Consider the following 24,105-nt stretch of genomic DNA (forward strand, 5'->3'; position numbering starts at 1 on the left):
AATTATTTACCTATAAAGGACTTGTGCTCTAGCTGGGATCACTAAGGGCAAAATCATTCAATGCCCATATACCTGATAATTAATGGAATATTTCTGTCTATACTATAATACATTGTGGAACATATGAGCCTTCAAAATCAGGAAAGAAACTATTACACAGATTCTCAATTTTGCAAATTTATCATCAGTATTAAGCAGGTAAAAATAGCTTTCCTAATACAATCTAATCTTCAAAATTGATTTCTTTTCAAAACATGAATGATTCATTGGAGTCACCATCCTAAAATCTATTTTTCCTTAGGTTTTACCTTAAAAATCACTTTAAAAGAATAGCTGTTACAATAAAAATAACATCTCAGAGAACTTCAGTTCCCAGCAATATCATAAAAAAGATATCCTGGGGGCTTCCCTGGTGGCGCAGTGGTTGAGAATCTGCCTACCAATGCAGGAGACACGGGTTCGAACCCTGGTCGGGGAAGATCCCACATGCCGCGGAGCAACTGGGCCCGTGAGCCACAACTACTGAGCCTGCGCGTCTGGAGCTTGTGCTCCGCAACAAGAGAGGCTGCGATAGTGAGAGGCCCGCGCACCGCGATGAAGAGTGGCCCCCGCTCGCTGCAACTAGAGATAGCCCTTGCACAGAAACGAAGACCAAACACAGCCATAAATAAATAAATAAAATTTAAAAAAAAAGATATCCTGGAATCTACCTGCACAGAACACCTAAAAATTATCACAAAAAAATATAATATACATTTTTAAAAGAATGGCTCAGCTTGTGAGGATATTCTGAGTCTAGAACAAAATGGAAGTATTAATCTAGAGAGGCAAATAATCAATGCAGCTGCTGGGTGCTGCCCTGGACAGCCTCCAGAGCTTTGGTTTAAAAGGCCAACTGTATAGAGGGGCAAGACAGATCAGAATCCTACTCACAGCTGATAACAATGAAGGCTATATCCTCAATACAAAGGTGAGCTAGGAGGGAAGAAAATAACTTGACTCCAGAGAAAAGTCAGTGAGGAAACTTGTCTGTCGACTTGGGGTAGGGGAATATGAGATAAGAACAGCCTTCCCTGCAAATTCATATTCTCAGGCTGGCCATCACCTAACTTTGAGAGCTGCAAAGTGAGAAGAATCATAAGCTAAGAATTGTAATTTAAAGTAAACCAAGGTTGACAGGACCCCTGAACACCTGAGAGAAGCAAGTGCAAATCCTCTCTGGAGAAACACATCCTTCAACCCAGGTTTCAAAGTAATTTCCACAAAATTCCAAAGAAATGTAAGCTCTTAACACAAAAATCCAAAACAAATGAGGGTGAGTAAACAGAAACAACAAGGCCAGAACTGCAAAAACTTAAGTTACTGGAATTACTGGAATAAGGAATATTAAATAAGTATTTTAATACATTTTAATTAAGAAGAAAGTGAAAATATGAACAAAGAATAAGCCACTGCAAAAAATGACTAGACAGATATTAAAAAAACAACCAAATACAACTTTTAGAAATTAAAATATAAAGAGCATCATAAAAAACACAATAAGGGGAATTCTGTTTCCAAGAGTGTCATGGACCAGGTAACCTGACCAACCTTACAACTAAAAAAACAAAAATAATACATTTTTAAAAAAACTTTAATCTTCTTAAATGCACTGATGAGCCATAAAATAGGAAGAAATATTTGAAAATGAAAACCTACATAAAGTCCAAACTCAAGAGAGGTCTTAGGTGTAGCAATAAAGCTGACTTTCACTTTGAATGAAACCAATTACTTTTATGGAACTATTGGGGCAAGGAAGGAAGAACAATAGGAAACCTCCAAACAAATTTGGGATTCCAAAGACCTATATATCATCAGTGTGATGCTGAATTAGAAATAAACCCACCTCACTAAAAGTCTGCAAGGAAAACTGCTCATATTTAGATGCAAAGTAGATAACAGGAATCTTGTCATAGACACTAACCAAAAGCTAGTCTTAATACAGGTTTATACTGTACATTCATTATTATCTGGCTGGCTTAAACTTCAAATCAAGAATTCAGTTTAATGAAGTTGGAAGTGTTTCCTTGCATCTATGTGAAGCAAATGAAATTCCTCTCTGGAGCAATCAACCTTTAACAAACCAAATCAAGAAACAGTCATAAGCAGCAAAAGCTCAGAATCAAAGTTCTGAATTTCTGAAATCACAAAATAGTGCAAGAAATATTACAAGATATTGCAAGAGAATATAGCATCATGAGAAGGAGCATTCGGAAACAAAATATGGCAGAATCAGACCTGTGAAGACCTCAGGAATATTAGGGTGATCAATCAATATAAAATAACTAAGTTTCATATTAATACATAAAATGAAAGTAATGAACCAGAGACCATAAAATTGACCAAGCAGACTGGCCAACTTCTAGAAACAGCTGTAATTAGAAAGAAAGTATCCAGAATGCAGCACAGAGAGACAAAGTGATGGAAAATATATGTGAGAGGTCAGTAGACGTATGAAGTGGGAAGGTCTAACACACATCTTGAAAGGCAAGAAAAAAATGGGACAGAGGCAATGTTTAAAGAGAGAATGGCTGGAAAATTTCCAGAATTGTCAAATTATACTAATCCATAATTACAGTATCCCCAAAGTATCCCCTGAAGAATAAATAAAAGGAAATCTAGACCTGGACATACCACAGTAAAATACAAAATGCCAAACGCTAAAAAAAGGTACAAAAAGAGCCAGAGAAAAGATAACTGCACTAAGAGTTCAACTGTTGATTGACATCTCAACAGCAACAATGTAAAACAGAAAAGTGGGAAAGTATCTGAGTGTCCGAAATGTACTAGGTGAAAATAACTGTCAATCTAGAATTTTATGTCCAGGGGAAAAAGTATTTCAAGAATGTGGGCAAAATAAAGACATTTTCAGAGCAAAATCTTGTGTTTGAAAGCAACGGGCATCCAAAAGTAAATTCTAAATGATGAACTTCAAGCAGGGTGGGTTGGCCAAAACGTGCCTTTGGTTTTTAAAGTAAAACTAAAAGACACATTTTCCATTTTCACCAAGAACTTTATTGAATAATGTATTCATCCTTTTGTTCTGCTACCTTCTGCCATTTTTTGGGCAACTTCATGATTGAAGTTGCCTGAAAAACTTATCTTTTACCCAAAACTTTTTATCTTTTTGAGCAAAGAACTGTTCCAGGTGCCTTTTACAGGCTCCAGGGAATTGAAATTTTTTCCATTAAGAAAATTTTGTAAAGACCTAAATAAATGGAAATCTGAAGGTGCAGTGTCTGGTGAATATGGCAGATGAATCAGAACTTCCCAGCAAAGCTGTAATGGTTTTTTCCTGGTCATCAAAGAAACAAGCGGTCTTCCATTATCCTGATGGAAGATAATGCCTTTTCTATCGACTAATTCTGGAGGCTTTTCGTTGAGGGCTGCTTTCAGTTGGTCTAACTGGGAGCAGTGCTTGTTGGAATTAATCGTTTGGTTTTCCGGAAGGAGCTCATAATAGAGGACTCCCTTCCAATCCCACTATATATACAACATCACCTTCTTTGGATGAAGACCGGCCTTTGATGTGGTTGGTGGTGGTTCATTTCGCTTGCCCCACAATCTCTTCCGTTCCACGTTGTTGTACAGTATCCACTTTTCATCCCCCGTCACAACTGGTTTTAAAAATGGAATGTTTTCATTACATTTAAGTAGAGAATCACATGTGGAAATACAGTCAAGGTTTTTTTTCACTTAACTTATGTGGAACCCAAACATCAAAGCAATGAACATAACCAAGTGGGTGCAAATGATTTTCAATGCTTGATTTGGATACTTTGAGTATACTGGCTATCTCCCGCACGGTATAACATTGATTGTTCTCAATTAATGTCTTGATTTGATTGCTATCAACTTCAACTGGTCTACCCGTGCCCTGGAGCATTGTCCAGTGAGAAATATCTAGCACGAAACTTTGCAAACCACTTTTTAAAAAAATATTTATTTATTTATTTGGCTGCGCCAGGTCTTAGTTGTGGTGTGTGGGGTCTTGGTTGCGGTATGTGGGATCTAGCTCCCTGACCAGGGATAGAACCCGGGCCCCCTGCATTGGGAGCGTGGAGTCTTAACCACTGGACCACCAGGGAAGTCCCTGCAAACCACTTTGACTTGTTTGATAGGTCACAGCACCTTCTTCAAACACTGCAGAAATCTTTTTTTTGCCACTTCGGTTGCGTTTTTACCTTTCTTGAAATAGTAAAGCATAATATGCTGAAAATGTTGCTTTTTTCTTCTATCTTCAATATTAAAATGGCTACACAAAAATTCAATTTTGATAAGTCTTTTTTTAAATGCACACTGGTATGACAACTGTCACATATAATCTAACAAAACTGTTTCAAATGAAGTTAAAAACAACTAAGTGCTGCTAGAGCCATCTTATGGAAAAAAACAAATAAACCTTTTGGCCAACGCAATAAATGGGAGATCTGAAAAGGGAGAAATCATAATCAAAAGAAGTGATGAATATAGCTAAATGTAAATCAATACTGAATGCACAGAATAATAAGATTACTGGAGTTAAAATACAAGCATGCAAAATAGAACTGAATTATTTGGTAATAACAATATATAAGTTAGGGGGAGAAATCAGAGTAATAATGTTCTATGATCCTTGTATTGATTAGGAAGAGGGTAAAAAAACACTAACTTTATATTTGGAAAGTGAAGTATGTATGCTAAAATTTATATAGTAATCACTAAAGGAAAAGGAATAGAGTAAAACTTTCAAACCAAGTGATGGGGAGGAGGAGGATACAGAATGAAAAAACATCAATTAAAAACAAAGCAAAAAATAAGAGAATTATGAAAAAAATACAGACATAAGAAAAATAAAAAGAACAAAATAAGATAATATCAATAAATCCAAACATATCAGTAATTATAATAAATATTCCAGTTAAAAGACAAAGATTTTTAAAAATCCAACCATATTTACAAGAGACATATAAAATGTAATGATATAAAAGGGCTGAAAATAAAAGGATTTAAAAAAAATATACATGAGGCTAATTATAATAAAAAGAAAGTGGTATAAATGTACAAGTAGATAAAGTAGACTAGTACAAGTAGACTTTAAGCAAAAATAATTGCTACAGATGAAAAGGGCCATAAATAAAAGGCTTAACTCACCAAGAAGATATAAAATTATAAATATGTATGTACTTAATTACAAAGCTTCAAAATACATAAAGGAAAATTTATAGAACTACAAAGAAAAATATAGACAAATCACCATCAGAATATAAGATTTTAATACACCCTTCTCCATAACTGTGAGGTCAAGCTAACCAAAAATCTTAAGAATATAGAAAAGTTGACTAAAGCAATAATAAGCTTGATCTAACAGACTTTAATAATCATGAATTCCAAAGGAAAGAATACATTCTCTTCTAACACACAGGACGTTTATGGAGGCTGACTACATACTGATTATACAGGCTATATTCTCTGACCAAAAGAATCGCATTAGAAATCTGTAAGAAAAAGGAAAACTAGAAAAATCTTATATGTTTGGGAGACAGACACTGCTAAATAACTCATAGGTCAACGAAAATATTAACATGAAAATTAGAAAATTTTTATAAGTGAATAATAACAAAAATGCTATACATGGAAGTTTGTAGACTGTAGCTAAAACAGCATTAAGAGGTAAATTAATAGCCTCAAAAATACTTATATGAGAAAAATGTGAGGCTAATTAATTAGCTAGGAAAAGAACCATCAAATAAAATCAAGAAAAGCAGAAAGAAAGAACAAGGAGCAAAAATTAATAAAAGAGAAAACAAACATAAAACACAGAGGATCAACAAAGCCAAAAGCTCATTCTTTGCAAAGACTAATAAAACTGACAAATCTCTGGTAAGAATCATCAAGAAAAAAACAAACAAGGAACAAATACTAACAGGAATGACAAGGGGAAACATTACTATAAATGCCCCAGAGATTAAAAAGCTTATAAGAGAATGTATTTAAAAACAAATGTAATGAACAAATTCCTACAAAAACAAACACACTCAAGCTGACTCAAGAACTAGAAAACCTGAACAGTTCTTTAAGCTTTAAATTTTCCCACAAATATTCCAACCATTTTTGTCAAATATCTTTCCTTTCACATTTGTCATATATTCTGTCAACACAAACCTTAAACTTGGCAACTAAGAATCACTGCCAAAGCTACAGCAAGTTTGTGGCACAGAATAAAGAGCACTGACATGGGAACCAGGATCTGGGAGTCTTAGTCCTGGATCTACCACTTACTTGCTGTGAGACTTGAATGATCCCCTTCAGCTACAAAACTCAATGATGTTTACCTGCAAAAGTACCTTTGCTATTAAGAGCAAATGATTGGTTTTCATAAGGTTTATTTTCCCATAAAAATTTCTATGTAATTGAGAATGTGCACTTAGGAATTTCTAGCTATCTTTATGTGAAATAGCTTTTATTCGTTTTCCTTCCCTCTCTTTCTTTATTTTATTCCCCAAATAATATCTGCCTTAAGCAAATTTAATTTCAGAATGCCTTAAAGGACAAAACTGAGCCTCCAAGGGGAGGATAAAGACAATGAAAACATCGCTTCTTATATTCATAAACCACTTTTTATTGATTTTAGAGTGAAAGGTAACAATTTTTCTATAATTTATTAATCAAATGGTAGGAATAAAAGTTTCAAGCCACAAAGTGAGTCACTAAGAAAATTATTCTGATAACAGAAGGAATATTGGAGGGGAGGGGATAATTATTAAACTAAAGTTGCCATAAACTAAAAATATAAATAACTGAAAATATTAAAGAATTAGATGTAATAAACCAAAAAACTAAATATGAACTTTAAAAAACATTTCCATGAAGAATAAATTTTAAATAGCTTAAAGTCAGTATATTCAATATTAAAAGCAAAAGTCTATATTACAAATTAAAAATACTGAGAGGTATTTTACCTGACGAAATATCTCTGTGACAAAGTTTACATTACTTCTTTTAGAAGAAAAAACTCTGCGAACTATTTCAATGTCTGTGAGATGTTCTTCATCAATACTACAGAGACTAGAAGAGCTAGGTTCTCGCTCCGTAAGAGTGCTTGTGTTGGAATGAGACTGCTCGGGTTCTGTAGTTCTATCTGCTTTATCGGCATTATCATTTTTGTTTTCTTCTCTGGATACCAAACTAGCAGCTGCTCTCTAAAATAAAAACAAAAAGGGGAGAATATCATAACCATTTAAATCAATATTCTGTCTTCAAATAGCAAATACTGACAAAATCCAAAGCATTCCATAAGTAACTTACAGCACTGTTTAAAATCTATGCATAGAGTTTCATTTAGAATCTGTTCTAAATAGTTAAATGGCAATGAAATAACTTAGTATCTAAGTGATATAGTGATACTCACTAATCATCTATTCAATTAAGTTTATTTTTCAGTATGTTTGCAGAACAAACAAGTTACTAATTAAACTGGGTAAAAGAATAATGCCAAATGGAGTCAGCTCAGCTCATCAATAATAAATAAATACCTTAATTCTGGAATATTTATTCAGTAAGTTTTAATGTGTAAATTCATCTCTATTTTACCTTAGACAAAAATTATACAAAGGAGGACTTCCCTGGTGGGAAAAAACTTAAAAAAAACAAAGGAGGACTTCCCTGGTGGCACAGTAGTTAAGAATCTGCCCTGCCAATGCAGGGGACACGGGTCTGATCCCTGGTCCAGGAAGATCCCACATGCCACGGAGCAACTAAGCCCATGCGCCACAACTACTGAGCCTGTGCCCTAGAGCCCACGCACCACAATTACTGAGCCTACATGCCACAACTACTGAAGCCTGCATACCTAGAGCTCGTGCTCCACGGAAAGAGAAGCCACTGCAATAAGAAGCCCACGCACTGCAATAAAGAGTAGCCCCTGCTCTCTACAACTACAGAAAGCCTGTGAACAGCAATGAAGACCCAACACAGCCACAAATAAATAAATAAATAAATTTATTTATTTTAAAAAAAGAAATAGAAGAAAAATTATGACAGAAAAATTAGAAGTTAAGCTAAAATAAAATACATATTAGAAAACTCTACATTCTAATAACAATTTTCACTATGACTGAAGATGATGGCTAAGCCTAGAGAAAAAGTTAAAGGCTTAAGGCAGTAATAAAGAAATTACTACCATGATATGATAGGAGTAGCACTATTCTGTGGTATGATAAATTACTTTCTGGTACATTATTCAATATTTGGTCACAGTTTTGTCACCTATAAAATAAAAGAGTTTAAGTAAGTATATAAATGATCTCAAATATGCTTCCCAATTTAAAAAAATCTCTAATTTTTAGTTTACTGAGCTCTGGGATCAGATAAAATAGTTCTGCTTGAGAGTTTCTACATTTAAAAATTCTTTGTAGAGAACCTAGAACAACATTTTGAGGAAAACACATCACATAATCTGCTACAGATAAATAAAAGGCCAGGGGGAATATAAGTCAAATTTTCTGAACACTTATGAACACACTTTATACCGCCACTTAATTTTTAAAGGATTTAAGAAGTTGTATAAAAAGCACACACATATAAAATATTTTTAAAACTAAATGAGGAAATCCAAGAAAAGGAAAACAAAAATAATTTTTAAAACTCTGCAATATAGACAATTTCAGGAAAAAACACACATTGAGAGAGGAGAGGAAAGTGAAAAAGAAGTGTGAAAAAAGGGGAAATGGGTTAATTAAAAATAACAGAATTTTAAATATTAGTCCTTCCATTGTACAGCTGTGTAACTTTACATTGCATTTCTAGAGTCAGTGTTCTTCGTGAAAAGAGGTGACATGAGATGGAGACAGGACTTTAAAACAGCACTCTGCGAATACCTAGAAATCTAAAATGAACTCTGAAGGTCATTTGATTGCAAATTGTTTCCAACTTCAAGAATTTGCACAATTCAGAATATTTTTATTTGTACAATTCAGGATGTTTTTAGTACTCTACAATTAACAAAATATAGAAATAAGCTGAGACTTGTATGTGACTGAAATTATCTTCTATACCTTACAGGTTTTATTTTTTTATTAAGAAAACTATTGGTTCTATAATAATTGTTAAAATTCGGATTTATAAAATACACTTATACAAAGAAAATATCATTATTATTTGTTTTAAATGTGTTCTACAACTAAGGCAACTGAAATCAGCAGACAAATCCCTAAAGCCATGTTTAACTTTAAGAAGCTTACTCTAGGGCTTCCCTGGTGGCACAGTGGTTAAGAATCCGCCTGCCAGTGCAGGGGACATGGGTTCAATCTCTGGTCCGGGAAGATCCCACAAGCTGCGGAGCAACTAAGCCCATGCGCCACAACTACTGAGCCTGTTCTCTAGAGCCCGTAAGCTACAACTACTGAGCCTGCATGCTGCAACTACTGAAGCCCTCACGCCTGGAGCCTGTGCTCCGCAACAAGAGAAGCCACTGCAATGAGAAGCCCGCACACCGCAACAAAGAGTAGCCCCCTGCTCACCGCAACTACAGAAAGCCCACGCACAGCAATGAAGACCCAACACAGACAAAAATAAATAAATAAAATAAATAAATTTATATATAAAAAAAAGCTTACTCTATGTGTGTATTACCTGAATATTCTTTGGCAAGACTTCACCTTCCATCCCAGGAATATGAGGTCCTGTATGTGGCTTTGGCTCCAGCCAGAATGAAACCAGCCAACGAATGACAATAACACGAGCCTTAATGAAAGGCTCCTTTGTACAATAGATTGCTTCATTGGTTTCAGCATCCTTCTTTATCATGACATAATGTGGCTTTGGTCTCATCTGTGGGATATCTATGCAAAATAAAACAAAAACCAAAATAAGAAAGGAATTATGCTTAGATAAATCTATGTTTTTAAATATTTGAGAAAACACTGTGATAATGTTCTGGTTTAAGAAACAGAATTTGTACATTTTAAAATAATTTGCTAGATATTAGCATGGGATCTAGAAGACTGAACCATATACAGCTGATATATGGAAACATGTCTTTTTGCAAAGTATCACTAAAAAATCATTCAAAGTACAAAGAAACTTCCAGAGCCATTTAAAATTAATGAGACCTTACTTCAATTAACCTAAGACTGAAACACATATTTTGACATCATACAAAGTATGAGAATTTTTACAGCAAAATTATTTTTAAAGCAAATATTGTTCCCAATGGTAAAGGTTTGCTACTCTAATTTAAATCATTTCTACTAGCCCTAATGGCTTTGCCTAAGCTTGTTAGCTGCCTAATCTTGGCGGAGCTTAAAACAGAAACATCTTTGTGCAAAGAGGACACTTCCACATACAGGCTGTCAATACCTTCTATACATGGCAGAGGTCTACTTCTAACCCAGGGCTGTCCTTGAGGCTATAGCTTCAAGATTCCAACAGACACTTTGGCACAGTCACTAAATACTGGACAAGATATGATCAGACTATACGACAATGTAATTATTCACACAGAATTTGCAAAAGCCATAGAAATTGAACCCAGAGGGACCTTTGAAAATATTTATAACATGGTTAAAAGAGCATACCAAACATTAGAATTAAGTTTAATTTATAATCATAAATATTTCTGGTAGGCTAACTTCTCCAGTAGGTGATATCCAGAGACTAAGTTTTTTAAAAATCTCTTCACTCTCAACGAAAACTTTCTACTAATAAAACTGCACTTTCAGTATGAATCACGGTATAATATCTCCAATTAATCAATATAAATTAAATGTTATCAGTTTTCTGCAGGTAACAAATGCTAACTTTACACTGAGGAATGTTTTACTCTTATGTGTAATATTTTAGAAAATTCCAAAGACTACCTACCAAGTACAGGATGATATAAACTATTCTCCTTACAGATGTTTGGAAAAATATAAGGCAAGTAATATTTCTTAAAATGTGAAAATAAAAATGAAAATCCTCTTTCTTGGTTTTCTTTGTTCTTCCATTCTAAACTTTTCACCTAAAATTAAACAAACAATTAGAATCATTCCAAGAGAAAGAAATTATGGGCTGTTATAAACAAGCTTGTAAAAGGTTACTTAAGCAATAAATTAAACTGTTACACTGCAAAGATATATAGCTAAATATATATGTGTATGTACATATATATATGTACATACAAAAAGTGGTCTAGTGCCATGCAAATGCATTATACAGTTGACCCTTGAGTAACTCAGGGGTTGGGGTGCTGACCCTGTGCGTGCACTTGAAACTCCACATGTAACTTTACAGTCGGCCCTCCGTATCTGCAGATTCAACCAACAGTGGATTGTGTAGTACTGTAGATCATATTCATTGAAAAAAAATCCGTGTATAAGTGGACCTATATTGTTCAAAGGTCAAGGATACATGTTATCTTTCAAAAATCTTGTAAGTTAAAATGTGCTCTGCAAAACTGTCAAAGTTGACTTAAAACTCGGCTCTACTACTGACAAAGCTGCTAATGTTCTTTCCCACTTCCTGAATAATTCAGCCTAAAAGTCATACAAAATAGGCATATGTGAGAGGAAGGAAGAGAAGGTATGAAATAGTGGCAGTCAAGTGCAGGTGATCAGAGCCTGACCACAGGAGGCATCCATGAAGGGGGTATAACAGAGGCAGTAGCCCAGTGGGGACTCAGAGCCTGAGAGGGGTGAGGACAGTATCCATAAGTGTAGAGGGGAGTAAGCAAGAGGGGACACAGTTGTAAAATACAGGGTGTGAACATTCCAGTAGGGTGAGGAAGATATGTAAGTAGGGGGATAGTAAAGGCCCAGAGTGTACCACAGTGAGCTACTACTACACACTAACTTTAGAATGGCTAAAATTACAGACTGACCATATCAACTGTTGGTGAGGATATGAAGCAACTTTAAGTCTCATACATTGCTGGTGGAATACCACCAGCTACAACCATTTGGAAAACTATTTGGCAGTGTCTTAAAAAGTCAAAATATGCCTACCATACAACCCAGCCATTCCATTACCCAAGGGAAAAGAAATTTATATTGACACAAAGACTTGTTTACCAATATTCATACCAGTTTTATTTGTAATAGCCAAAAACTGGAAACAACTCACATTACCATCAACAGGTGACTGGATAACACATCACAGTACATCCATACAATGAAAAGCTACTCAGCAATAAAAGGGACCAAACTATTGATACATACAATAATATGATTTTTAAAATAATTATGCTGAAAAAAAAGAGAAGCCAAACCAAAAAAAAAAAAAAAAAAGGAGGTACCATACAATTCCATTTATCAGAAAATGCAAATGACAGTGAAAGCAATCAGACTGAAGTTGCCTGGGGATGGGATGATGGGGGGCGGGGCAGGTAGAGAAGGGTGGATTACAAAGGGATCTGAGAACTTTTAGGGGTGATAGATATGTTCATTATCTTGATTGTAGTGATGGTTTCATGGCTGTATACATGTAATAAAATTTATCAAATTGTACTTTTCAAACATTACAGTTTACTGTATGTCAAATGTATCTCAATAAACCAGTAAAACAAGTTTAAAAATCCACATGAAGTACAAAAGTTTTTTTTTTTAAAGAAAAACTGGTAATAATCATAGTAACAATAACTACCCACCACTGAATACTTACTATACGTCATGCACTTGTTTATTCTAAGTGTAAGGCCAACTGGCCAGAGGCAGGGAAACACAATCAGATTCACAGTTTGCATCAGAACGAAATTCTCCGGACCACCCAGTTCCAGAAACAGCCCTGGAGACATTCCGGACCACCCAGTTCCAGGAACTGACCTGGGGACTTTGAAACCAGCCCAGCCTTCCTGACTTTCGAGGGGCGGGACTAACAGTCCCCCAGGATACCCGAAAAGACCACCAAATAAGGAATACCCTGCACCCTCCCAGATTCACCACACCCCTTTCCCTTCTTCCCATATAAAATCTTGCCCAACCCTCGCCCGGTTGCGACTTCTCTGGCCACCTTTCTCTCGGACCAGTGAACCTCGCCCGGGAGCACTCCCTAATAAAGCTCACTTGAAGCTTTCCTCTGTTTCGTGGTGCCGTTTGTTAAGATGTGACCTTACACTAAGTACTACGCACTAATTACTTAAGCCCCAAACACCAAAATGGGATAGGTATTATTTTTTATCTCTACCTTAAGCACAAAGAGGTTAAGTAATTTGCCAAAAGTCACATTATCAGTAAGATGTAGAGTCAGTATTTAAACCCTGGCAATCTCGTTCAGGATCCAAATTAATTTCATAATGTTTGTTTCTGAGGCACAAGGAAGTTTTGTGTTTGGAACAGTTACAAGAAATGTGTATATGCTAAAAGTTTTTTCATCAATAAGGATATTCACATTTCATATATAGAGATGAATAGGTTACCTTACAAAATACATGCACCTAAGGACTTCCCTGGTGGTCCAGTGGTAAAGAATCTGCCTTACAATGCAAGGGACATGGGTTCGAAACCTGGTCAGGGAACTAAGATCCCACATGCCGCAGGCCATATAAGCCTGCATGCCACCATTACTGACTTGCACGCCTCAACTAGAGAACCCACGAGCTGCAAACTACAGAGCCCACACGCCCTGGAGCCTGCGCACCACAACTAGGGAGAGAAAAAAAACCCTCACGCTGCAACTAGAGAGAAGCCCGTGCACCGCAACGAAACATCCTGCATGCCTCAACGAAGATCCCTTGTGCCACAACTAAGACCCAATGCAGCCAATAAATAAATAAATAAACAAATAATAAATAAATAAGTCTTTAAAACAAAAAAAAAAAACCAAACTACATGCACCTATAAATTTGAAAAGTACAAGTACGATTAAATGTAAATTACATTCCCCCATCCCCCAACTCACCCTTAGTCCACCTCCCCAGTTGCTGCCTCTAGGCAGATTGATCCCTAAATCAAACAGTTTTTCATTTAAAGTACCATAGCTGCTGATTATAAATGAAAAGATTAGAAAGTAAATCCAACTGGCTCACATAAGAAGGTATATACACATAAAGAGTCTACTATAAAAATTTCTCTCTTCAGCTCCCTTTCTAAGAGGTCCATAATCTCTCCAGTGATTTTTATTTCAGTAAGGGTATACTAACATCTATTTTCAAAAGTAAAAATCTGTGACTTCCCTGGTTGCGCAGTGGTTAAGAATCTGCCCGCCAATGCAGGGAACATGGGTTTGGGACATGTCACACAGCAACTAAGTCTGTGTGCCACAGCTACTGAGCCCACGCGCCTAGAGTCCGTGCTCCACAACAAGAGAAGCCACTACAATAAGAAGCCCACGCACTGCAACAGAGTAGCCCCTGCTCGCCGCAACCAGAGAAAGCCCGTGCACAGCAACGAAGACCCAACACAGCCAAAAATAAATAAATTTATTTACTTAAAAAAAAAAGTAAAAATTTGTTACTTCTCCTTCAGGAAAATAAGCAAATATCTACTGTGACAGAATAATGGTAAGAGGGGGAAAAATGAATTACCCACAGGATAGTAAGGAGGGTGATATAAAAGAAGATGACACATACCTGAATTACTATATATTTTAAAAGTGCTTCAAGAAAATAGCTTGTTAGATCTTCTTGTCCTTTATCTCCTGATTGTGGGGGGACAAGCGGAGTGATTTCTTCTATAGTGACTTGAGCTATCCGAAGACAAAAGAAAAGTTTAGTATAATTACAAAACAAATTTAACAATATGATAATATGGCCCAAATAAAATTTAACTACAAAACAGATAAGCAAAGAATACTGCCTGAAAACATTCTGATGATTGAAATTTGAAATAAATCTGAGGTCATCCTGATAGCCCATCACAAAAACCATAAACTTTAATAATCAACTGTTTCATGAACCCTTGATCAAGGAAATGTGACACAGGGATGGACAGATATTGAGGGATTAAGAGTGAATAATGTCTCACCTGAAAAAGAATTGCTCGTGATATTTTAAAATTCAGATTAAGAGTGTCCACTACAAAATTCCATAAATATGATGAGAAACATTAATAATAATGTGCTTATTCATCAATTAAAGAACAACCTGATTACTCTAGGTAATGACCATGCTTACTCTTTAAGGTAGCCCCTTTATTCAAAGGATGAAATACTAATTCCCTCTCAAAAAGAAAGAGAAGTTAGCATCTTAGTTTCTTGATTATGAAAGCCCACTTGTAAAATAAGAAGCTTTCACATTTTTAAACTTTTCACATATTCAAAAACATTGATTATAACAAAAGCAAATTCAAGAAAATCAACCCACAACTAGCTAAATTTTCTTAAATATTTCCCAGGCAACACAATCAGTACCTGGTTTAGCATAGGCAGGTCCCTAAACCTATTTCCCAGTAAACAGCAGCCAAGTAATTAAGCCCAAAGAGATGGATATTTTTTAGTCCTCTTTGCACAAAGTAAAACATACTTGTATGTCAATGTACATCCAAATTAACTCAAGGATACAAGCTGATACATGAAAATTCAAAATTAAAGATAAATGTAAAATGGCCTGTATTAAACATGTTTCTAATACTTTGATATCAGAGGTCTTGCAGGTCCTAGTGAGAAAGCCCCTCCCAGAGCTAGCTAATTCCTAGAGAAAACTATGGGCCAGAGTTTGCCTTTCATATGCAAAGCCAACAACCCGGAGCCCATATCTCTTCCACTTCCTCTGCTGGGCTCTCACACTCAGGGTTACTTACTAGTTCCCTAACCTAATGACCCCCAGGGCTAAGTACCAGACAACCAGAGACAACCCCTATGCCCCAGAGCCTGCTAAAATTATCCAAATTAGCCAGTTTTCAACTTGCTCACCCTGCTTCACACATTCCCGCCTGCAGAAACCACAAAAGGGCTCTTGCCCATGATACCCACCCCTACCCTCAAGTCCCCGCCACGCCTAACCCTGGTGCTTCCCTGTGTGGCCACCCTCCCTGGTGTGGCACACCCGCTCCTCCTGGGAACATGAGTAACAAACTATCTTTTTAATGGCAATCATCTCCTGATCTGTTGGTCTCATTATACCTGGTTGATAAAACCTACGTGTTATTTTTTAAATTTTTATTTATTTACTTTTTTACTGAAGTGTAATTTACATACATTACACAAGTTTCAGGCATATGACATAATGATTCAACATTTGTATGCACTGCAAAATGATCACCCCAAACTGTGACCATACAAAATTACAAAAAAAAATGTTTCTTGTGATAAGAACTTCTAATATCTATTTTCTTAGCAACTTTCAAAGTTGCAAAATATTATCAACTACAGTCCCCATGCTGTACATTACATCCCTGTGACTTATTTATTTTATGACTAGAGGTTTGTACCTCTTGATCCCCTTCACCCATTTTGCCCACCCTCAACTCCTATCCCCCACCCCTCTGGCAACCACCAATCCCTTCTCTGTATCTGTGAGTTTGGTTTTATAAAACCTACATTTAAAAACCTGGCCTTGGATTATTCAGTTAAAAATGTACAGGGACTTCCCTGGTGGCGCAGTGGTTAAGAATTCACCTGCCAATGCAGGGGACATGGGTTTGAGCCCTGGTCCGGGAAGATCCAACATGTCATGGAGCAACTAAGCCCATGCACCACAACTACTGAGCCTGTGCTCTAGAACCCACGAGCCACAACTACTGAGTCTGCGTGCCACAACTACTGAAGCCTGTGTGCGTAGAGCTCGTGCTCCCCAAAAAGAGAAGCCACCGCAATGAAGAGTAGCCCCCGCTCGACACAACTAGAGAAAGCCCACGCACAGCAACAAAGACCCAATGCAGCCAAAAATAAATAAATAAAATAATTTTGTTTTAAAAGGTACAGACATTTAAAAATATCTATTACAAACTACACAGACATTTTTAAATTAATGATGGAAAAGATCTTATGACTCTTACTTTCTTGAAGGTTGAGTGGAGGATTAATGAGATTATCTAAAGTTCGAGGTCCATATTCAGATTGTGGTGCTGAAAATCCAGGGATTAAACATGAAAACATCCAAAGCTGTTCTTTGCTACAGTTATTCTGAAGAGCTTGCAACCATAATAAGAAAAGACGAACACCTTCCCGCCTAATCTAAAATGAAATAAAATGAAAAACAGTATTTTTATTTAAAATGGAAATACTTTGTTCCTTTCAGGCCAAAATTCTCTAGAAGATGATTACCGAATGATACTCTGCAAAGGAGAGGAAGAAAAGGAAGGAAGGAGGGAGATAGAGAGAGAATTATAACCATGACAATTTACTGAACCCTCATTATTTATAAATCTAAATTTATGGATTTTGAACAAAATAACTTGGTCTCTAACTATTTAAAGCCATCAGGTAATCTATTTATGCTATAATTTCCATTTGTAAAAAGTCAAAATCATCTCCTTCTTATTTACTTCCCTCCTTCCCATCATCACCACTCTAATCTAAGAAGCAAGGAGAGAGGGCAATGACTATTCCTCGCTATAATGAGTTTGGTAAAAGGAGGAATGGTCATGGGGATCCTGATACACTGCTAACTCAATGCTCTTGACCTTAAAAAGATTATCAGTCTGAAATTATCTCATTTACTTAATTTGCTTCCAAAGGGCAAAGCAGGAATTCTGGCCTATTACTGTATTTTTAAGCAATTAGAACAATGCCCCATACACAGAAAATACATATTTAAATCAAGGGAATGCTCTTCCAGGAAGAGAAGAGGAGAAAATAGAAGAAACTTCAAACTTCCCAGTAAAACACAAGGTTCTTCAGTAACCTAACCTCACTGGTAGCTTTGCAAACAGCCACTGCCAAAGCTATTCAACTGCTGCCACCCTCACAGTTTAGTTAGAAACAGGACAAAGATGTAGGAAAGCTTATCCCTTATGTACTGCTATACCCAAGCCTTGACACCAAAAGTACCTGCTATATGAGCCTTTTATCCAACCTATACCAAGATGCTTTTGGACTGGGTAGCTTTTCTTACCACAGCACAATGAGATAATGAAAAGGGGGGGAAAAAAAACAAAACCATTTTTTAATAGATGCCCTACTTCCCTCTACATCTAACAACAGCTATGATAAAATGAATAATAATTTGTTGAATGGCTAAATAATTTTTGTCTTCTGGGGACCACAGAGCAAAGTACAGTCGTCCCTCAGTATCTAGGGGGGTGTTGCTTCCAGGACCTCCCCCACTATGGATACCAAAATCAGCAGACGCTGAAGTCCCTTACATGGAACTGGCATGGATGGCATGGATGTGGAACCCATGGATATGGAGAGGTGACTGTATTTCTGCTGAATGAGTCCATGCAGTGGCAAAACTACAAAAGTTTTTCAATAGCCTGGTCAGCCTCATGCGTACTGACTATGTTGCTGTTTTTTAATTGAATTCACTTCGATTAAGGGAACTGAAGATTATTCAAAATTATTTAGGAAAACGTTGATGTAGGCAGTATAGCAATTGACTGAATGCTTTACTCAGTTCCTAAAAAGCCATAGAAAAGAAATATAATTAAATTGTACCTTCAAGGAGTTTCCTGTGTGTAGTAGTTTCTTTAAAATCAATCCTGAAAAGAAAACATGATTTTAAACATTCATATCTTACTTGTTTCTAAATGTCAGAGTTCTCGGTCAGACTTGAAAACACTTTAAAAACAAGTCCTTGGCAACCTCCAAATTATTCTTGGTGACCTGAACATCCCTCTAGCCATAATCTTGGGACAGAAGGGCATATAAAAAGTCACCTTTTTTAACACATGGTTTATTGCAATTAAACATGATTTATCCTATCAAAACAAACCCTAAACCCAAAATTGCATGTAAGACAACAATCTACATGTATCTTTTACTTAGACTAAGAATATAATTAAATAATTTCTCCATCACTAATAGAAATAAAAACCACTGTAAAAATTTCCATTTAGTTAACCACATGAACATCTATAACTCTAGTATTTCTTAGCAAATATTTCCATTGTACTAATTTTCCTTTTCAAAATACTCAAAACGATCTTTAATAGTCCTTTTTCTTTTGAATTATACAATACTTCAAATCTACAATAAAATAATGAAATAACATTCACAGACATCCAGATGTCCACCATTTGGTCTGAACAAATCTAAACACAGTCCCATGTTTCCTATAATTTCAAAATTTCACTTATTTACATTATCTATAATGTTTCATGTAACACTACAAGCATCATTGAAGCCACCTGTGAACCCATCCTGAGTCATTTTCCTCCTTCCTTCCCCAGAGGAAACCATTATCCAGATTTTGGTATTAATTATTTCCAAAAATATTTTATGTTATTACTACTTATTTATAAATCCATAAAATATTTGGAATTAGTTTCTATGTTTAAAACTTATACCAGTAACAAAATTTCCTCCACAGCTATTTGTTCTAATCTTGCATTTTTATTCTTTCTAGTAACGTCAGGATTATATATATAACATATATTTATATGTATGAAATACATATATAATATATATATTTACATATATAGAAGCGTATGAGATTACTGTGATAACACATTGTTGGCAACACAAAACACTGGTAGATGCTCTAATATTTGCCAGTCTGAGTGTTACATATCTCAGTAATGTCATTTGATGTTTCCTAATGACACTGAACATTTTTTCATTTGGCTGCTCAAGTTTCTGCAAATTGCCTGTCATATCCTTTGTATATTTTTAAACTGGGTTATTTTGTTTTGTTTTGTTTAATATAAGAGTTCCTTACACATATTGGCTACTAATTCTATGTCAGGTCTATGAATTGGAAATGTATTCTTGACTGGGATGGTAGTATCGTCTGACGTACAAAATTTTTAAATTTTAATATAGTCAATTCACCAATGTTTTTTCTTTATGTGTACTTACTGTGTCTAAAGAAATACTTCCCTACTTTAAAGTTATGAAGATAAACCAAAGAGTCTCATCAAAAAGTTTTAAAGTGTTGTTTTTCACATTTAAGTCCTGAAATCCATCAGAAATTTATTTCTGTGTGTGGCAATAACAGAATTTCCCCTCCCCAACCAACTGCAGTACCTTTTCAGATTTTATAATGAAATGAAATGCTGTCTCAATCATATTTCAAGTTTCCATATATAAGCCTAGGTCTTTGGCTGGCCTTAATGTCCTTTTCCATTAGTCCACTTGTCCATCTCTGTCATACCAATGATACTATCTTAATTATTAATATTATAACTTTATAATACATCTTGTTATTGGTTATAGTAATATTCAACAACACCATCTTCTCTCTCCCATTTGTTATTCTTCCAAGTTGCTTTGGCTTTGATTTTCCATATAAATTTTAGGATGAACTTGTTGGGCTACAATAAAAAGTCACTACAGGAATTCTGGATGAGAACTGTTATCTTTATACCATCAAGCCTATCATCCATGAATAATGTATAAGATTCCATTTTTTCGAGTTCTTTCTTGTTCTTCAATAATCACTTCATTGTCATAAATTAATCTAATATTTAAAATGACTATGGAATACACATTCTCAAGCATACTGGAACATTCTCCAGGGGAGACCATATTCTGGGCCATGAAATGTCTCAAAAATTTTTTAAAGATTATGATCATATAAAGCATATTTTCTGGCCACAAAGGAATTAAGTTAGAAATCACAACAGAAAGAAATCTGTGATACCATCAAATATTTGAAAATTTAAAAAACAAAGACACTCTTAATTATGGATCAAAGAGACCAAAAGGGACATCAAAAAAATATTTTCAACTGAATAAAAATGAAAACACAACATACTAAAGCTTATGGGATAAGCTAAAAGCAAAGCTTACAGGGAAGTTTGTTGCCTTGGATGCCTATATCAGAAAAGAAGAAAGGTATTAATATTCTAGACTTCCACCTTAAGAAAATACATATAGACAAGGAAATTAAACCCAAAGCAAGCAAGATTTTTTAAAATATAAAAGATTAGAATGGAAATCAATGAAATAGGAAGCAGAAAAAGACTAGAGAAAATCAACAATACCAAAGTTAGTTCTTTGAAATGACCAACATTAATGACAAATGCTTAGCTAGACAAGTCAATAAAATAAAAGAGACACAAATTACCAAATTCAGAAATGAAAGAGGGGACATCACTACTGACCCTATAGGAATGAAAAGGATTATTATAAAAGAGTAACTTGAACAACTTTATACCAACAAATTAGGCAGTGTTAATGAAATAGACAAATTCCTAGAAAGATACAAATTATCCAAACTGACTCAAAAAAGGAATATAAAGTAGCAATTACAAATCTCCACACAAAGAAAAGCCCAACTCTAAATGGCTTTACATGTGAATTCTATCAAATATTTTAAAACGATGTAGTATCAATTGTTCACAAACTCTTTCAGAAAATAAAGGAGGGAACACTTCCCAATCTATGTACATGGCTATTATTATCTTCATAATAAAGCCAGACAAAGACCTCACAAAAGAACACTACAGTGTTCAATATCCCTCATAAACATAGAGGCAAAAATCTTTAATAAATTATTAGCAAACTAAAATTAGCAATATAATAAAAAGACTATATAGAAATGGTAACCAATTGGGATTTATCTCAGGGATGCAAAGTTGGTTTAACATTTGAAAAGCAATTCGTGAAATACACAATATTAATAGAATAAATGACAAAACCACTAATAATGCTGCCTATGATCATGTCAATAGAAGAAAAAGCATCTGACAAAATACAACGCCCATGCATGATTCAAAACCCTCATCAAAAAAAAAAAAAACCCTCATCAAAACAGGATAGAAGAGAACTTCAACTTGATAAACAGTATCTATAAAAATAGCTAACATCGCCAGGGAAGAATGATCTTCAGGAAGCACTGAAGAAGAAAACAAAGGGTTTGAGAATTACACAGGATGGAACTTAAATACTTATTTATATATGAAATAGGATTCTGCATTGAATCTAGATTCTGCCAGGACATATGTGTGATCCTGAGGAATCACTTAACTTCCCTGAGCCTCAGTTTCCTCAAACATAAAGTGAAAATAAAATTAAAAAAGAAAAATAGCTAACATCATACATAATGGTGAAAGGCTGAATGCTTTCTCCTTTACATCAGGAATAATATAAGGATGTCTACTTTTACCACTTTTATTCACTAGTGGTACTAGAGAAACAATAAACAAAAAAGAAATAAGAAATTAAAGGCACCAGATTAAAAATTTTAAAGTAAAACTATATTTGCAGTTGACATGATCCTATACGTAGAAAATCAAAAGGAATCTACAATAAAACAAATAAAATAAACAAGTTATAATAAACTAGAAACAATGCAAATGTCCATTAATTGGTGAGTAAATAAAATATTGTATATCCATACAACAGAATATTAGACAATACAAAGGAATGCTTATATACGCTATAATATGGGAAAAAAATATGCTAAGTGAAGGAGGCCAGATGTAAACTACTACAAATTGTATGATTTCATTTACATGAAATGTCCAAAAAAGACAAATTTATTGAAGACAGAAAGCAGACTGGTGGTGGTAAAGGCAACTGACTGTAAATGGGCTCAAAGAACTATTTTAGGGTAATGGCAATGTTCTAAAACTAGACTGTGGTGACTCTAAATATTTACCAAAAAATAATAAATTATTTATTTAAATGAGTGATTTTTATCTAAGTAAATTATACCTCAAAAAAGCTACTTTTAAAAAATCAACTAGAGTCACTCATTTATTTTTCTATATATACAAGACAAAAAAGAAAGGAAACAGAGTTTTAGGATTCTCTGGGTGACAAAGAAAAGTGACCATTTATGTATTGTCTCAAGTTGGACATTTACTAGAATATTATTAATCATGAGAACCAGATAGCACAAAGGTCATTTAGAAATAGAAGACTACATTCCTCAGCAGATAGAATAAACTTTAGAAGTTCAGCTGTCTCAAAAAAGTTTCTTCCCAGACAACCTTCAAGGACATTTTAATGATTATGAAATAAAAAATAGGATTTCACTACTCTGTTGAGCACCTTATCATGTGATTATTAGCAATTCACATATCTTCTCTGGTGTGATAACTATGCAAATATTTTCCCTATTTAAAAAATTGATTTGTCTTATTAATGAGTTGCCAGAGTTCTTTATGTATTAAGGGTACATCATTTTTAGTCTTGAGCTTTATCTAAAAAGTTTATTCTAAAAGGCTTTATTATTTAGAATTTTGTGGGTTTTTTAGCCCCTACATCAATATCCATCCTACATGTCCAGAGTTCCTTTTGTTTCTAGAACTGCTAATTGGGATGACTTACAGTTTCAAAGCCTCAGAAATTTCATTTGCTATAACTAAGAATTGTAGGTTCTAAATAAATATATGACTCTTTTTTAAGAGAAAAAAATACAATTTTTACAAATGAATACAAGGCCTATAACATTCTACTTCAACAATGTAGATGTGGTGGCCATCTGTATATTCACCACAAGAGAAGCATCATGAGAATCACTACCAATCAGCCCTGTCATCATTAAGACACTGAACCAAAGCCAGAAATTGCCTACCTGCAGATTCCTTTTTCAACCAAGGGGGAAAAAATGTCTTGCAATGAGAGCTCAAGAGTCCTGTGGTGATGCTATGATTGTTAAAGAAACAGACTCCAAGCCAGCAAGCATGTTGGCTTAGCTCCTGGTAAGATAAAGTCTATGACCTCCTGCCTACTTGGTCTTTCACAGTAATACACAGCAAGGTTGCTTATTTTTTCTTTCCCCTTTTTCCTTTCAGCTTCATTTCATGATCTGGTAAGCTCTACTTCGTCTCTTCAAGCAGTAAGCTTAAACCCAGTTCCCTCCTTTTTTATTAATACACTGCTTGCTTTCAAACCTGGAAGCCATGGCTTTCGCTCTACGTGGCACTTTGTTAACTTCTCTTCCATTTTTGATTACAGAATGTTTATTCCGATGCTGAGTCAGCTTTTATTGTTTTGGCTTTATAGTTTCATCATCATTGCTAACATATTCAGAGTAAATGAACAGGTGGATCAAAGAAATTTAATATGCCACTTTTATTGGAAATCCTTCATGTATGTTTTTATCTTACATTACCAGGAAGC

General features: G+C 35.0%; 1 protein-coding gene across 10 annotated transcripts in view; it reads right to left on the bottom strand.

The window, feature by feature from the left end:
• RALGAPA1 (Ral GTPase activating protein catalytic alpha subunit 1) overlaps nucleotides 1-24,105 on the bottom strand; it is a 228,295-nt gene that overhangs the window by 155,115 nt on the left and 49,075 nt on the right. For all 10 annotated transcript variants that reach the window (XM_029237182.1, XM_029237176.1, XM_029237181.1 and 7 more), the window contains exons 5-10: nucleotides 18,529-18,572; nucleotides 16,929-17,106; nucleotides 14,564-14,679; nucleotides 10,882-11,020; nucleotides 9,652-9,860; nucleotides 6,981-7,220 (exon numbers count right to left, since the gene is read on the bottom strand). In XM_029237182.1, coding sequence (XP_029093015.1) covers nucleotides 6,981-7,220; nucleotides 9,652-9,860; nucleotides 10,882-11,020; nucleotides 14,564-14,679; nucleotides 16,929-17,106; nucleotides 18,529-18,572 — 926 coding nt within the window. The remainder of the gene's footprint in view (nucleotides 1-6,980; nucleotides 7,221-9,651; nucleotides 9,861-10,881; nucleotides 11,021-14,563; nucleotides 14,680-16,928; nucleotides 17,107-18,528; nucleotides 18,573-24,105) is intronic.

The sequence above is a fragment of the Monodon monoceros genome, unplaced genomic scaffold, assembly GCF_005190385.1.
Source record: "Monodon monoceros isolate NGI ecotype Baffin Bay Population unplaced genomic scaffold, NGI_Narwhal_1 Super_Scaffold_21, whole genome shotgun sequence".
Classification (NCBI taxonomy): domain Eukaryota; kingdom Metazoa; phylum Chordata; class Mammalia; order Artiodactyla; family Monodontidae; genus Monodon; species Monodon monoceros.